The sequence below is a fragment of the Sceloporus occidentalis genome, unplaced genomic scaffold (genome assembly GCF_023333645.1).
Source record: "Sceloporus occidentalis isolate IW3139 unplaced genomic scaffold, rSceOcc1.0.p SCAF_1, whole genome shotgun sequence".
Lineage (NCBI taxonomy): Eukaryota > Metazoa > Chordata > Lepidosauria > Squamata > Phrynosomatidae > Sceloporus > Sceloporus occidentalis.
In genome coordinates this window covers 74,804,519-74,822,241 of record NW_028316981.1, presented here as the reverse complement: position 1 = coordinate 74,822,241, position 17,723 = coordinate 74,804,519, and the positions used below count along the sequence as shown (strand labels likewise).

Sequence of the window (17,723 nt, the reverse complement as noted above, 5' to 3'; positions counted from 1 at the left end):
TAAGGAGGGAGTTGATGTGCCACCCACACCTAACACTCTGTACCACACTAGGTATTCAAAGATTGTATTGTGTATGGTTTTTAAAAAAAAGATAAGTGAAGTCTCCAACAAAATGTTGCAGTGTAGACTGCTTCTGTTCAGGATTCCAGCAAACCATGGCCTCCTTCAGGACATTCCATTCCAGCCTTCCTTTCTGGTTTTCCATTTTCTTTCCCCAATAGCCAGCCAGCATTCCATTTTAATCCTCAGTAGGACTGGGGGTGGGAGGATTATTCCTGGTAGCCTTTTCCTCCTCTACTCTTTTCTATATTTTCTATATTGCATTTCCCCCAAGACTGCCAATACTTGTGCATGGATGATGCCATTTTGGCTACATAGGGATTCATGCTCGAAGAATGAGATTGCTAGTAGCATACAGGATAATTGTACCCCATTGTCAATGAGAAAAAGGCAGAACGATTAAATAGCTTGGGGTTGATTTGAGAAAAAGAAGAGGCAGCATCTTGATTCTATCTTAGCTTGGGGCTTGCAGGTAGCAATCCTGCCTTGAGTGGCACTGACATGCTTCACCCTATCATCACACTGCTGACTTATAATATGAAGGGGTAGGAAGGACATGTTCTGCTTTCCCTCTTCCCAGGGCAGGAGATTACCTCAATTTATATTAATTCTCCCACTTGGCTCACTTTTGCTGATTTTTATTAGAATGCTGTATGCACCAGATGTCAAGAATCTGGAAAAAGAAGCATACAGTGGCTGTCATGGGGGCTGATATGCAGGAAGGAGGGGAATTAGCAGTAAATGCAAAAAGCATCTAGAGCTGCTCCTACAACCCAACCACAAGATTATCTACAGACAAATAATATTGAATATATATATTTTCTTCCCATATTTTAAGAAACAGAAGACAAGAGTAAGAAAAACAACAGTATTGTAAAGAGGCACCTAGAAGAGATTAGGACAAACTATGGATTGTTTTCCTACTGGACAAACAGACTGAAAATGTCCTTAAACTATTTCCAGATAGACAGACATAATAACCGAAACAAACAAGCAAACAAACAAACACACACACACACACACAGAGAGTTATTTCTTTATTTTTTCTCCCCTTCGTCTCTTTGCCCCTCTCCCTCCCTCTTCTCTCCCCATTTTCCCCTTGGCTTTTGGTCTGAAGATTTAGGCATCATTTGAATGGAAAGCTATTAGCTCTGCCTTGTCACCCCATTTCCAGGGCACTAATAACTCATCCCATGAACCCTTTCTCACATACCACTTGTCGGCTCTAATAGCTTGATAGATTGGTCCATTTGGCTTGCTTTTCTGTGTGCTGATTCAAGCACAAAGTTTTAATAATTAGCCACATAAATATAAGTTCATATAACAAACACATAAGAGTTTTCTCTATGAATGACCCTGGGCTGGAACAGAAGGAGATCTTACACACTAAGATATTAGCAGAGCTTTGCATTAACTTCCTGCTTTCCAAGACAGAAAGAAGACAGGCCTGTATGTTACACGTTTCTGAGCCAACAGGATTCAAAGTTAGAATGACAAAGGTTAGTAATGAAAACAATTTTCTGTATTGAATATATATATAGGGCACCCGATAGCATATGATGATTGGCACAAGGCCTGGAGGAAAACAAATAGCTTCACAGCATCACATGATCTAAAAGAAAACTTTATGAAGATATCAAATAGATGGTACCTAACCCCAACTATATATATATATATATATATATATATATATATATATATAAAAACTTCCTGATATGAAATGTTGGCGCTGTAACAAAGAACCCGGATCATTGTACCATATGTGGTGGTCTTGCAAAAAGATTCAAAAATTTTGGGGAAAAATACACACAACTGTTCAAAAGATATTCAAGGTTTAGATTACTGTGTCATCAGAATTCTATTTGCTAAATATGACATCTGTTTTTCAAAGTGAAATAGAAAGGAAGTACTGGAGGGTACTGCTCTATCTTGCGACGGCAGCGAGGCTAGTGATAGTGAGAAATTGAAAAATAAAGAGCCTCCCAACTGGGAAGAGTGGATTTTGAAACTTCAAGAAGTAAAAGAAATGGACAGATTAACGTTTATGATTAGAAATAAATCCAAAGACAAACTGGCAGAGGAATGGCTGCCAGTATTACAATATTGGGAGGATAACTTTGGAAACCTTTCTTTTTCGTTTAGTAGTGCCTGGTCTGCCTGTCTGTTTGACGTCTTGCCAGTCATGGACCTGTATGAAATTTTATCTGTATAACAAAAACAAGTAATCTAAGGTAAAGCTTGGAGGACTGTACTTATATAAATGGTTTATGTACATATAAACATATATTGTTGTATTTGAGTGATTTAAAATAAAAAAAATGCAAAAAAAATTTTTTTTCTGTTTGAGGCAGGCACCTTTCTTTGCCCCATGGTCAGCTGAATCATCTATGGGACTGCAATACTGCAATTCCAGTTGCTGCCAGATCCAGAAAAAAAACTGATCACTCTCAAGAGGCATGTGAAAACATTCCCAAAGAGAAAATTTTAAAAAGGCAAGAGTAAAGTTTTAAAAAGATGCTTGAATTGGTTCTACTTGAATTCACTCCTTTCATTCTGTAACAGAGTTTTGCTTAAGAACTGGACACCCCCCCCCCCCGGTTAGTAACTTTGTGGGTTTCCAGCAAGATGTGGGGGAGCCAACTCAAGTGGATTACCATGTATTATGGGAGCCCATCCAGAGACGTAGCCAAGGGGGGGGGGTTCTTGGGGTCCGGACCCCCCCTTCCGTTAGAAAAATGAATGGTGTGTGCTGCTGCGCCGCTGCACCCAAGCCCCATTTTAATGGTGGCACTTAGTCTGGACCCCCCCTTCCTAAAATCCTAGCTATGTCCCTGGCCCTTCCACTAAATACAGTCTTTAAACTAAAACTGCATTAAAATACATGCAACCACATTCTGAAGTAACAAACTTATATGTAGGCAATTGATTATATTCTTTGCTCTGTATTACGCAAAATGATATATGAGGAGGCAGGTCCTTTAAGCTAGAAAAGTATGCATGGAGGTTGAACACTGGGTTGGATCCAGATGTCTCGGACTGAAGCAGTGACTAAGGATGGCATCTCTCCTCTGAATGCCTGTCTTGGGGCGGTAATGGACTGGAGGAGGGAAAACCGACTCAAGCTGAATCCAGGTAAGACGGAGGTACTTGCTATAGGAACCCTGAATCCAGGAATGGAGTTGTGTCAGCCAGTTCTGGATGGGGTTACACTTCCCCTGAAGGTTCTGTTCGCAGCTTGGGGGTGCTTCTTGACTCGTCGCTCCAACTGACAGCTCAGGTGGATGCGACAGTCAAGAGTGCCTGCTATCACCTTCGTTTGATACGCCAACTGCGCCCCTTCCTGGAGCCAAGGGACCTGGAAACAGTAGTACATGTACTGGTAACCTCTTGATTGGACTTATGTAATGCGCTCTACTTGGGGCTACCCTTGTGCCAAGTTCAGAAACTTCAGCTGGTACAAAATATGGCAGCCAGATTGATCACGGGAACTTCTAGGAATGACCATATAACACCGGTCTTGAAGTCCCTGCACTGGCTGCCTATTAGTTTCCGGGCAAAGTACAAGGTGTTGGTGATTACCTTTAAAGCCCTACATGGCTTGGGCCCAGAGTACTTGAGAGAATGCCTTCTTCCCTATTGTCCGTCCCGCACACTAAGGTCCTCTGGAAGAAATCTACTACAGCCAAAAAAATCTAGGCTAACATCTGTCTCCCAGAGGGCCTTTTCTACTACTGCTCCTAAACTATGGAACGACCTCCCGGAGGAGATCTGTCACATTTCCACTCTGGTAGCTTTTAAGAAAGCACTCAAGACGGATCTCTTCCGGCAGGCCTTTCCAACCTAGTTACCCTCCCCAGATATAGAGATATTTGTCCCCTCATCTGTCTATTTTCCCCTGCCAATGTTTCTGCCTATTTTTTGTTTGTTCAATGTTTTTAATGTTTTAAATGTTTTAATATTATTACTGTTTAATTCTGTTTTAGTACTGGGAATGGGGTGGCGGTGGTAGGTCTAGGGTTTGATTTTTTAACTCTATTGTAATTTGTTGTATTTTATTGTTGTAACCCGCCCGGATTCTTTGTGATTGGGCGGGCTAGAAATAAATCTATTATTATTATTATTATTATTATTATTATTATTGATGTGCACTCAGAAGAATTCTGAGGGCTTGGGACAAATAAGGTAGGGTGGTAATTTTCTCAGATTCATTTTGTGTCATTATAACCCCAGAACCACTTTTCTTGCTCTTCCGTGGACACTCTAGAAGGATGCAGCAAGTGGTGCTGGAGGGTGGAAGGATGGGGAGAAATTACTTTGGACAGCAGATGGAAGAGTCTAGATCCAACACATGGCAGAATTTGTAGAGTGCTTTTCTTTCTTTTGTGGTGTTTTCCTTTCTTTTCTTACCTGTGTGTTGATTCGGATCGCTCCAATGGAGGGAATTTCAAAGTAATAACCTTCAAAGAAGAAGAAAAAGAAGAAGAAATGACACTGTAAAATTTAGCAATACATTTCAGTGTGCCACTATTTTAAGTCACTTTCAGCACAGCCCTCTTTTTCACCCAAACTCATTTGGCACACCAGATGCAGGCCACAATGCAGCACAGAATTAATGTGCTTAAGCTCATTGATTTTAATAAGCCTACAGTGTGGAGTGGATGTGTGAATTCAACAGCCTCCTGTATCACATCTCAAAGTGTAGAGCCTGTCAGCTCAAGTACAATAAATGATTTTAGAACCATATCTAAGACTTGTACATCTTTATAACACTAAGGGTGATAAAGAGGCATTCCCATCTTAAATGAAAAGTGCAGAATACCTTTTCAAAAGTGTTGTTAACACAATACTGTCCACAAGCACAAACAAGTATCCCAAATAAAAATAAGGTTCCTGTTCCCAAAGAACTTCACAATCACATTTCATCAGAAGAAAACAGGGAGAAAGGGAAGATGTTTCAGGTAAAAAGACAATAGAGGGAAAGTAGAAATGAAACAAGCAAAGAGATTCATATCAGATATCTCCTTTGGTTTAATTTCAGCTGGGTATAAGAACAAAAAGTTACAACTTTGACATTTGAAGGTGAGAATTTGAAGACAGCCACACTTGGCCAATTCTGGGAAGGATTTCTAGGAATCAGAAGCAGGATCTGGAAGGAAATAGTAAGAACTATTGAGGATTTGGCCAGAGGCCTGGTTTCTATAGTTGGCACAGCAGAATGCACACTAGATAGCAGGTGTTGAAACTGTGGAGGCTGCTCAGCAGCTACAGCCTAGGATGGCAACTACAACCTTTCACTGCTTTCCAAAGGGAGCTCTGGAAGGTGGAAAGGGCATGAAGCAGGCTAGAGAGCAGCAATAATAACTACAGTCCATTTAGCACCCGAGGCTTGCAAAACGTCTGTTGCTCTGTCCATGAATCTATGGCATCCATCCATCCATCAAGCACATTGGCTGACTACTCCTCCCAGTGCAACTATTGGTGACCTATATCATCTGTGAACCTGTTTGCCATGCTATTCATTTCTCTGCAGCATCTGCCTGTTTAGTTACCATAGCTGTTAGAATTCCCCTTACGACCTCTCTAGTTCTAGATAACTTTTCCCCCTCAATTTCTCTCCAGCTCTTTTCATTTACAGCAAATTGAACAGCAGTAAATGATAGTGTGATGTTATGTTCATTATGTTTTGTAAATAAAGTAACTAGATATCCATCACTTGCCAAACAATCTAATTGTTGTTGTTTGTCATCACGTTAGCTTTCAGTTCTGGTGACCTGATGAATGAGACCTCTAAAACACTGTGTCACCAACAGTGCTGCTCAGGTCCTGCAAGCTCAGGGCTTTGGCTTCCTTGACAGAGTCTATCCACCTGCAATGCAGTCTTCCTTTTTTCCTACTGCCTTCCACTTTGCTTCCTTTTTTCCTACTGCCTTCCATTATCATTGTTTCTAAGGAATCATGTCATCTCATGATAGTACAATAGCCTCAGTTTCATCATTTTGGCTTCAAGGTGGGGTTCAGGCTTGATTTGCTCCGGGATCCATTTATTCCTCTTTTTGGCAGTCCACAATAGCTGTAGAACTCTTCTTCAGCACTGCATTTTAAATGACTCATCTAGTTAAGCTGTGGCAATTTTTCATCCTTAGTTCCTGCTCAGCCAGCAGATCTAAACAGTGATCTCGGAAAAGCTGGACTACTCAGCAGATCAAGTGAACTTAGATTGCTACATTCTTGAGATGGACATGTCAAGCTTTCTGTGAACCCAGCCTTCACTGTATTCAGTGATTTAGTGGGACCATATATTAGGGAATGCTACTGTGTTATATTCCGTTAAGGAATTACTAACTTGGAAAAAATATGTTTAAGCAGAATGAATATAGTGATGCATTGAAGCCATCTTTAATTGAGCATCAATAGGATGATAATCTAGATCCTCAAACAATAACCTGACTATGAAGTTTATCACACGTGAGGAATTTCTCTTAATTTTGAATGAAAAGAAAGTTCAGTGAATTTACATAAATTTGAAATGCGTTCGAACTGACTTCCCATTGTCCAAAAATAGCTTGCCATTGCCTGGAATTGCTTGTGGTAGTCTATCATGCAATAACGTGAAACCCCATGATTGCGTTTGGACTGACTTCCCATTGTCCAAAATTGCTTGTGGTAGTTTATCACGCAATAACGTTAAACCCCATGATTGCGTTTGGATTGTCATTGGATTATACTTCCAATTTCCCTTGTCTGATAAACTTCATTGTCCCGTTTGTGTGGGTCCTGTTATAGAGGATTTCAGCATGCCACTGCATTCATTTTTTCCCTTAAAAATAACTTTCCAACTCTGCTACTATTTGTATAGGCTTGATTGGTTGCTTAATGGTGGTTTGACAGCAGGTGGCAATAGCCAACTTGGCATCCCATCTTTTGTAAAGTGGCTGAAGGTAATGAATAGTTTCACATTTTATAAACAATGAAGGAGATGGAAATCTGAGGCTGTGTATCTGGATGGTAAGGAGGAATCTTAGTGGTACTGCTGGTATGCTGTTATGACTACTGGGGTACAATTGCTACCTTACTAACTATCACAGTCTATGGGGTTTATCAAACGGGAGGAATTTCTCTTAAATTTGAATGAAAAGAAAGTGGGGCCTAAACACATTCACTTAAAGTCGCTAGTTTTGTGCAATTACGTGAATATGCATTGCATTTGAACTGGCTCCCCATTGCCCGAAAATAGCATGCCATTGCCCGAATTTTCATGTGGCAGTCTATCATGCAATAACATTAAACCCCATCATTGCGTTCAGATTGCCATCGGATTATACTTCCAATTCCCCTTGTCTGATAAACTCCCATATGTGTCCTTGCTTAAGGTACATATGCAAATAGAAAAATGTACAAATGGTCCATAGGTCTCATGTGTTTTTTTCCTTATATAAACAGCTACTCCAGGAATTCTTAATGCTCAGAAAAGTGGGAACTGTGATATATTATGAACTATGATATTATTAGCTTCACATGATAACAATAAATTCATCAGTTAACAAAGCAGATGTGTTCCTGGGCATTAGTTCTTTAACAAATCATTTGGTACCACAGGCAACAATAACATGAAAAGAAGCGGGATAGGTTCCTATATCACTAAACTGCATGCAAATCTTTTAACCAAACCTAACAAATATACAATTGACATTAAACCGCCAGATCAGATAAGCCTGCATTAATAAACAAAACCATTTTGAACATTCTAGAGATCATAGAATCATAGAATTGTAGAGTTGGAAGAGACCACTAGGGCCATCCAGTCTAACCCCCTGCCATGCAGGAAATCACAATCAAAGCATCCCCGACAGATGGCCATCCAGACTCTGTTTAAAGACCTCCAAGGAAGGAGACTCTATCACCCTCCGAGGGAGTGCATTCCACTGTCGAACAGCCCTTACTGTCAGGAAGTCCCTCCTAATGTTGAGGTGGAATCTCTTTTCCTGGAGCTTGCATCCATTGTTCTGGGTTCTGTTCTCTGGAGCAGCAGAAAATAAGCTTGCTCCCTCCTCAACATGACATCCCTTCAAATATTTAAACAGGGCTATCATATCAACCTTCTTTTCTCCAGGCTAAACATCCCCAGCTCCCTAAGTCGTTCCTCATAGGGCATGGTTTCCAGACCCTTCACCATTTTAGTCGCCCTCCTTTGGACACGCTCCAGTTTCTCAATGTCCTTTTTGAATTGTGGTGCCCAGAACTGGACACAATATTCCAGGTGGGGCCTGACCAAAGCAGAATACAGTGGCACTATTACTTCTCTTGATCTAGACACTATACTTTTATTGATGCACCCTAAAATTGCATTGGCCTTTTTAGCTGCGGCATCACTCTGTTCACTCATGTTTAACTTGTGGTCTACTTGGACTCCCAGATCCCTTTCACACGTAGTTTCATTCAGCCAGGTGTCACCCATCCTATATCTGTGCATTTTATTTTTCTGCCCTAAGTGCAATACCTTACATTTCTCTGTGTTGAATTTCATTTTGTTACCTTTGGCCCAGCTTTCTAGTCTATTCAGGTCATTTTGAATCTTGATTCTGTCCTCTGGGGTATTAGCTACTCCTCCTAATTTGGTGTCATCTGCAAATTTGATAAGTATGCTCCCAATTCTGTCATCCAAGTAATTGATAAAGATGTTGAATAACACTGGGCCCAGGACAGAGCCCTGTGGGACCCCACTGGTCACTTCCCTCCAGGATGAAAAGGAGCCATTGTTGAGCACCCTCTGGATTCAGCCGGTCAACCAATTACAGATCCATTTAACAGTTCCTTTGTCTAGCCCACATTTTACAAGCTTGTTTGCAAGAATGTCATGGGAAACCTTGTCAAAGGCCTTACTGAAATCAAGATATACTATATCCACAGCATTCCCTTCATCTACCAAGCTGGTAATTTTATCAAAGAAAGAGATCAGAATTGTCTGGCATGACTTGTTTCTCTGAAACCCATGTTGACTTTTTGTGATTATGGCATTGCCTTCTAGATGTTCACAGACTTTCTGTTTAATGATCTGCTCCAGAATCTTTCCTGGTATTGATGTCAGACTAACTGGATGATAATTGTTGGGATCCTCTTTCTTCCCCTTTTTGAAGATGGGGACGTTTGCCCTCCTCCAGTCTGCTGGGATTTCTCCTGTTCTCCAGGAGTTTTCAAAGATTATTGCTAATGGCTCCGATATTACATTTGCCAGTTCATTTAATACCCTTGGATGTAGTTCATCTGGTCCTGGAGACTTAAATTCATTTAGATTAACAAGGTACTATCTCTTTACTTATTCTGTGCTGAAATTCCCCTATTCTGTCCTCTGCTCCATTATCCTCAGGTTGAGCACCCTTTTCCTTTTCTGAGAAGACTGAGGCAAAGAAGGTGTTGAGTAATTCTGCCTCTTCTCTGTCTTCTGTTAGCATTTTGCCATCTTCCCCACGCAGTGGCCCTACCATTTCCTTCTTCTTCCTCTTGCTGTGGACATATCCAAAAAAGCCCTTTTTATTGTTCTTAACCTCTCTAGCAAGCCTGAGTTCATTCTGCGCTTTAGCTTTTCTGACTTTACCCCTACACATGCCTGCTATTTCTTTGAATTCCTTTTTCGTAATTTCCCCCTTTTTCCATTTCTTATACATGTTCCGTTTCAAACTTAGCTCGGTTGAAAGTTCCTTAGTCATCCATCCTGGGTTCTTGAGACACCTCCCAATTTTCTTTCTCACTGGAACTGTTTGAAATTGTGCCTTCAGTATCTCCCTTTTGAGAAAGTCCCATCCGTCCTGAACCCCTTTATCTTTTAGTATTTCTGACCACGGGATCACCCTCAATACTTCTCTAAGTTTACTGAAATTCGCTCTCCTAAAGTCTAGAATGTGTGTCTGACTATGCCCGGCTTCTCCTTTCCACTGTATAACAAACTCCAGGAGAACATGATCACTTCCATCTAATGATCCCACCACTTGCATCCCATTAACCAAGTCATCTTTGTTGGTTAGGATCAGATCTAAAATAGCTGACCCCCTTGTTGCCTCTTCCACCTTTTGGACCATAAAATTGTCTTCCAGGCAAGTGAGGAATTTGCTAGACCTTGAGGATTTTGCTGAGTTTGACTTCCAGCAAATATCAGGATAGTTGAAGTCGCCCATCACTACTTCATCTCTCCTTTCTGAATGTGTGGTCATCTCTTCTAGAAAGGCATCATCCAATTCCTCAGTCTGACTTGGGGGTCTGTAGTAGACTCCCACCGTAACATCCTTGTTGTTTCCCTCCCCTTTAATTTTTATCCAGATGCTCTCCACCTGGCTTCCAGGATTGATGTCCTGGATCTCTTCACTGGTGTAAATATCTCTGACATATAGTGCTATTCCTCCTCCTTTCCTGTTTGGCCTATTTCTCTTCAAAAGGTTATACCCCTCTATTTCCACATTCCAGTTCTGAGACTCACCCCACCAGGTTTCAGTGATGCCTATTATATCATATTTGCTTTGCTGTACTAGGAGTTCAAGTTCATCTTGCTTATTTCTCATGCTCTGTGCATTAGTGTAGAGACATCGCAGACCATGGGTCCCTTTTACTTGCTGCTTGTGCAAGTTTTTTTGCCTCCCACTGTTAGGTCCTTGCACTTTTTTTCTTGTTTCCTGTATGTCAGTTTGACTATTTTCGCCATCCCTTTCGCCTTCCTTAATATTGTCTCCCTTCCCCATGAAACTCAGTTTAAAGCCCTCCTGATCAAGTTCTTGAGACTGTTGGCAAAAACATTTCTTCCAACTGGTGTGAGATGCAACCCGTCCGTTGCAATAAGTCCCTCCTCATGGAACCGCAGCCCATGATCAAAGAATCCAAATCGTTCTCGGCGGCACCATCTGCGAAGCCAGTTGTTCACATCTGTTATTTTCCTCTCCCTTCCTGAACCGTGCCCTTCAACTGGCAGAAGAGACGAGATGACAACTTGTGCATCTATTCCGTTCAGTTTCCTACCAAGCGCCTCGTAATCCCTTTTGATGTTCTGAATGCTGTGTCTTGCAGTATCATTGGTTCCCACGTGGGCCAAAAGGAAGGGGTATTGGGCAGTAGGCTTGACCAGTCTTGTCAGCCTCTCTGTCACATCACGGATCTTTGCCCCTGGAAGACAACACACCTCTCGAGACATTTTGTCAGGCCTACAAATCACTGCTTCTGTATCCCTCAGCAAGGAGTCCTCCACTACGTCCACATGTCTCCTACAAGGTTTAGCAGTGGCTGTTCCCTTGAGGGGACTCTCAGGCTTGCCTGCTCTGTCCCTGAAGTCTGTCCATGAGGCTCTTCTTCATCCTCCTTAATAAAGGAAAGAGCTTCGAATCGATTCTCTAGCTGCAAGCTCCCAGAACAATCCCTTCTTGGCTTACTTCTCTGTGTGACATTCCTCCAGCTGTCTGCCTCCTGTGTATGTGAAGTGACCTCCTCCACCTTAGCATCTTCCTCTGCGTGGTACTCATCCAAGATCATTAGTTCTGTTGTGTCCAGGAAATCCTCTTGTTCCCTAATATGCTGAAGTGTAGCTACTCTGGACTCCAACTGCTGCACTTTCTCCTCCAAGAGGGCTACCAACTTGCACTTGGGGCATGTGAAGTTCACCACTTCTGTAGGCAAGAAGACAGACATCCCACAAGTGTTGCAGGTGACTGCAGCAGATCTCTCGTCGTCCATACTACAAAGCCTTTAGAAATGACTGTAACAGGACTGTGGGTTTCCTCCTCAAAAAATTCTCTGGTAAACACCAACGTTAAGGCCCCTGATGACTTGGCCTTTTTCACCAGTCTGTGGAAGCTAGCTCAGTCTACTGGGAATACAACTTTATAGGAATGTCCTGGCTGCTATCTTATACTTAAAGGTAAGGTTCTGTTTCAATTTCTGCTTCTAACACGATGCCACTTGTTGAGTTAAAAAAATGTAAAAGGTGTTATATAGAGCTAGTCTGCTAGCTCCGCCCCTTGTGAGTCACAAGTGTGACTCACAGAAGCTCCGCCCCTTCAGCAACAAGCACACGTGTTCTCAATGTGGCTGCCCAGCTACTCCTCTCCTTCTCCTCACTCTGGCCAGACTGTTCTGGAAGGCTCTGGAAGGCGTTATATAGAGCTAGTCTGCTAGCTCCGCCCCCTTGTGAGTCACTTGAAAGCTTCTTCCAAAATACACCCAGAGATGTTTTTCCCCCTTTCACCAGCCTCTACTTTTCTTATGATCTCCACATTGGTGGCCAAATTTATACTTATATGCTTACTTAACATGCTGGGGGGAGCTGGTGAGGCAGGCTTGTCTGTTTTCCCCCTTTTTCTCTGCTTTGCTCTTTCTGCGTTCTCAGTAAGGGATTCTGGTGCCAAGTACTATTTGGCTCACCTGTTGTATGCAGGCATGCAGAGGTTATAGTAAGATTGGCTCATGCTTTGTTGCACTGTTTACTGCAGGCATGCTGTTCCAACCTAACACTGAAAATTTATACAACATCCAAAATCCACAAAACAGTGATACTAACCAAACATGCACAAAATACACCATGCACATTTTCAAAGCTTCTCTGGCTCTTTCTTCAGGCAAAGATGTTAAAAATCATATGGGAGAAGGAAAAAATGATGATATTAGAAGCATAGGCCTCCATTTTGTAAAGATTTTTGTTGTCAGTTAAGAAGGTCTCCAGGGATATTAATGCAAGCAGAGGCCACTTGCCTCTTTGGGCCTGTGAGCAGTGGAAAACAAAGAGTTGTACTGAAAGTCTATGTATCTCTAGTCTGTCTTCACTACTCTCCCAATGTCCACACTGCTAAAAATGTCCAACTATACAGAGGGAAAGGAGGGCCAGGTAGGCATTAAAAGCTTTTGTAAAAAGGAGCTTCTCTGTCAGAGGCTTTGTTAGTTGTGGTATGCCTGTAAAGTGAATGAAGGAATGAATCAATGGGGCCATAGCAGTAATTGCTAAAAAAAAAAAAAAGACTACAAGTCATGATAAACAGAAGCAAGAGAATCTGACTCCTATTAACAATGCCAAGGCTAAGGGGTACTTCTTACAGACCAGATCAGTGTTATTAACCTTTTCTTTACCAGGGAACCTCTTGAAACATTTTTGTTGCCACAGATAGGCAAATTAACTCAAGTTTTAAAACCTTAAAGTGCATCAAATACTGCACATACTATATAACTTGGCATGTGATGGCTGGGGTTGCGTTTTACTCCACATGGGCTCCAGTTGCAAGAGAAAAAGGCAGCAAGGGAGGGCAGGTGGAGAAAGAAGAAGGGAGGGCAAGTGAGACCTCCAGAGAGCACAGAGGTGGTAATGTTAGCACACCTTACAGCCCTCCTGCTGGTTATGCAGTTTCATAACTAATATCTATAGTGGGGCATGTTTCAGGGTGTGATGGCCTGAGGAAACTAGAGTTACATACATATCAAAGTCACATTGACTGGATAACATTTGGAGACCTAGATGAAACTAAGATAAATGTTAATGGGTTTCCTGATCTCCTTGCTCCCCCCAAGGCTCTTTGCATTTCTGTTGGAAGCAAAGAGAGTTGCATCATAAAGCAATCAGGGCTCATGCCCTTTAATCCACCTTATGATGATGGTCCTATACAGCCTTTCTGCCTGATCATTAAGGGATTGTATCAAATTTAATCAGTGTATTGTCACTCTGGAGTTAAAGGCATAAGTCGTTTTGAACTCTTTTGTCAGTCCCCTGGGTAAGCCATTAAGACCTTTGTCATACTGAATATAACACAACTCATCCCTTGAGGGTATGAAATTGGGTATAAATATCTGCCCTAGCCCTAGCCTCCTGGGGCCAGTGCTATTCAACATCTTCATCAATGACTTGGATGACAGAATTGGGAGCATACTCATCAAATTTGCAGATGACACCAAATTACGAGGAATAGCTAATACTCCAGAGGACAGGATCAAAATTCAAAATGACCAGAACAGACTAGAAAGCTGGGCCAAAGCTAACAAAATGAAATTCAATACAGAGAAATGTAAGGTACTGCACTTAGCGCGGAAAAATGAAATGCACAGATATAGGATGGGGGACACCTGGCTGAATGAAACTACATGTGAAAGGGATCTGGGAGTCCAAGTAGACCACAAGTTGAACATGAGTCAACAGTGTGATGTGGCAGCTAAAAAAGCCAATGCAATTTTAGGGTGCATCAATAAAAGTATAGTGTCTAGATCAAGAGAAGTAATAGTGCTACTGTATTCTACTTTGGTCAGGCCCCACCTGGAATATTGTGTCCAGTTCTGGGCACCACAATTCAAAAAGGACATTGAGAAACTGGAGCACATCCAAAGGAGGGCAACTAAAATGGTGAAGGGTCTGGAAACCATGTCCTATGAGGAACTACTTAGGAAGCTGGGGATGTTTAGCCTGGAGAAAAGAAGTTTAAGAGGTGATATGATAGCCCTGTTTAAATATTTGAAGGGATGTCATATTCAGGAGGGAGCAAGCTTGTTTTCTGCTGCTCCAGAGACTAGTACCCGGAACAATGGATGCAAACTACAGGAAAAGAGCTTCCACCTCCACATTAGGAGGAACTTCCTGACAGTGAGGGCTGTTAGACAGTGGAACACACTCCCTCGGAGTGTAGTGGAGTCTCCTTCTTTGGAGGTCTTTAAGCAGAGGCTGGATGGCCATCTGTTGGGTATGCTTTGACTGAGATTTCCTGCATGGCAGGGGGTTGGACTGGATGGCCCTTGTGGTCTCTTCCAAATCTATGATTCTATGGCGGGATACAAACCACCAAATAGTACGTCATCAATACGTACTAGGGTTAGCTTCCGCACCCCCCTAACCTTAATACGTATTGAATACGTACAAGATGACGGTGCCCTGTTCATACGGGCGCAGCCATCTTGACGTATCGGACGCTGAGCGTCCGTACGCGTCGCGTCCTTTGTGACGTAGCGAGTGCGCCCCTGCGCCTCGCTACCTCGCAAACGCAACTCCAAAAGAAGCTCCATTTTGGAGCTTCTTTTTTGCTCCGCGCGGGAGCCGCGCGGTTTGGCTGCTGCAGCTCCCTCGCAGAGCAAACGGCAGCGGCGGGGAAGCGCCGCAAAGCGGCGGTTTGTATCCCGCCTATGATTCAAAGACCTGGGATCCCTTTGTGTAATCCTCAAATACAGTCTGAGCCACTCCAAGCCTCGCAAACCCCTCTAGACCTTACTTGATGCAGCACTGTGATTTCCATGGACCTCTCTTCAGGTTCGGTAATTATTGGCCTCTTTAACCCCTGATATCTGTCTATCCAGTCTTCCACAGCTTTCAATCCAATAGCCTTGTATGAGTCTCAAGGTTGCCTGGGTTCTTGTATGTCTACATGCATTCTTGCGCATTTCTAAATAAAACACTTTTATTTACTGAAACTGTAGTACTCTCTGCAATTATTACCAGTATATATAGGTGAAATGATCCCCACAGTTACCCTCTTCTTGTAGGCCCCCTTTGAACTTTAATTTCCCCAAATTTCAAGGAGACGCTGGCATTGTGGGTGAGAACCCTCAACATCCTACACCTTAGGGTGACACTGATGGCATCTGATAGAAGAGGGAGGGAAGGAGGGGGTTCTGCTCCCCACTGCTTGCCTAGGTTGCCCTCCCAGGCTTCTTCCCTCCGCATTCAGCACCTCCACGTGCACGATGGCCATGGGAGAAAGAGGTAGTGATAAAGGCAGGTGGAAAAAGAGTCAGGGAGCATGAGCAAGGGTGAGTGGTGGTGCCTGACAGAGGAAGGAGTGAAGGGGCTCCACTCCCTGCTGCTCACCCCAGCCACTCTCCTGGGCTCTTTCCCTCCGCAGGATTCAATGCCTCCCCGTGAGTCCCAGTCACAGGAGAAGGAGGCAAGGAGGGTGAGCAAGCCCACCCCCTAAGGTCCCATGGACCTCTGTGAGGACACTGCAGTCACAGGCCACTGGTTAAGAAATGATAGACTAGATCATTCTTAGACTTCATTCAGCTTTGGGAATGCAAGGGAGGGAGCAATGAGTTCTTTGTCCTCATGTTCTTAAATGATATGTCTTTTTTATTCTCTGTGATAAACTGGAAATGGATGCCAATGTTATCTAGCACCAGGGCATTCCCTTTGTCTAAACTCCATCTCTTCTCTGTCTCAGGAACTCCTGCTGTTTTCAGAGGAAGTCTCCCTCCATGTGATGTCATGACACTTCTCCAAAGGCAAAAGGCTAAGGGAACCAGCAGCAGGAGATGACAAGCTTTTGAGAATTATTGGCCTCTCTTTCTCCTGCTCTTTGGAGAACAAAGGGTAGAGGGAGAGATGGTAACCATTGTCAAAAGGGGTAGAGAAGTTTCCAAAAGGTCACAGAGGAGAGAGGTACATGAATTGGAAATAAAAGCTGCACTTGTGTCACACCCTTATCATGAATTAAACTGGCAAAACCAAATCAAAGCCAAGGACATGTAGGTTTAAACAGCTGTCCAAACCTCTGCTTTTTAAAGGAATTTTAAGGGGCAAACTAATGTTACTACTATTATGCTCATCCACTCAAAATCACTGTTTCTCAAGGCTGATTTTTCTTTGCTTTGCTTAAAATCCTTCTGTCTTCATTAGTGTGGGTGAGCATCATTTGCAAGGGAAATAAAGATAGCAGTGGGGTGGATGCCAGATTGGAGAGGCCATTTGGAACAGGACAGTGGCTGGTGGAGTTAGGATTAAGTACATCTTCCCTTTTTCCTCAACAAATCTGTACAGAATTTATACCTGCTGGGGCTACATATCATTTAAAAGAATTACACACCTGTTAGGACTTCATAATTTTCACAATATTCTCTTACTATTTTCATGCAATGACCAGTTTAACCCCCTGAGGTTAAAATACCACATTGTATTTTGTTTTTGTGCAAAAGTGGGTTTATTTATACCTTGCCTTTTCTCCAAAGCTGGAACTCAAGGCAGTTTATCAGATATTTTTGCTTAATTATTTTAAAAAGAAGATGTTGGCATTCATAACTTCCAGGAAATTGCTCTCCCTTCCAGTCTAATCTGAAGGTCTTTGCAATTTATGCCAGACAGATGCAGATGGGATAGTATTACTCAGTGATGAGATACTTCACACAAGCTGAGAGTAGAGAAACCTCAAGACAGGGAGCCAAGTGGGTTTGCTCTGTGGCAAAACCAATGAACCACCCAAACCATCCAGTGGTACTTAACTGTGGACTAACAAATGCATTGTGGTATAAGCTTTCATGCTCAAAGGTTTTCTTCTTTTCCTAATTACTCCCAACTATCCCAGAGCTGAGCCTTGGCAGGTTCTAAGGCTAAGCCCTGTTGAGCCCTGGCTCTGTACAATTAATTAATCATATTAGGGGTCAAGGCAAGGAACAGCCATGCCTTCTGGTACAGAGATCTCCCAATTAAAAAAAATGAAAGCAGATTTTGACTTGGTTCTGACATTACTTTACTTGATATGTTCTGGGGGGAAACAGTGCAAGACACTGGTCAGAAAATGGCCACTGCTGCATGTTGGTCTGATGTGAACTTGTGATGCAAACCTAGCAAAGCTTTTCTTCAAAAGCTCTTCTGGTGGAATGTCAAGGAAAGGAAGCACTTGCACATGTATCCAATGATGCACAATGAAAGCGGCTAACTAATCTGAGACCAGTTC

The 17,723-nt window shown here is 42.6% G+C and overlaps 1 protein-coding gene across 2 annotated transcripts in view; it reads right to left on the bottom strand.

Moving 5' to 3' along the window:
* The window catches only part of CACNA2D2 (calcium voltage-gated channel auxiliary subunit alpha2delta 2), an 823,310-nt gene that overhangs the window by 119,111 nt on the left and 686,476 nt on the right, over positions 1-17,723 (bottom strand). For both annotated transcript variants that reach the window (XM_089525311.1, XM_089525321.1), the window contains exon 14: positions 4,468-4,517. In XM_089525311.1, coding sequence (XP_089381437.1) covers positions 4,468-4,517 — 50 coding nt within the window. The remainder of the gene's footprint in view (positions 1-4,467; positions 4,518-17,723) is intronic.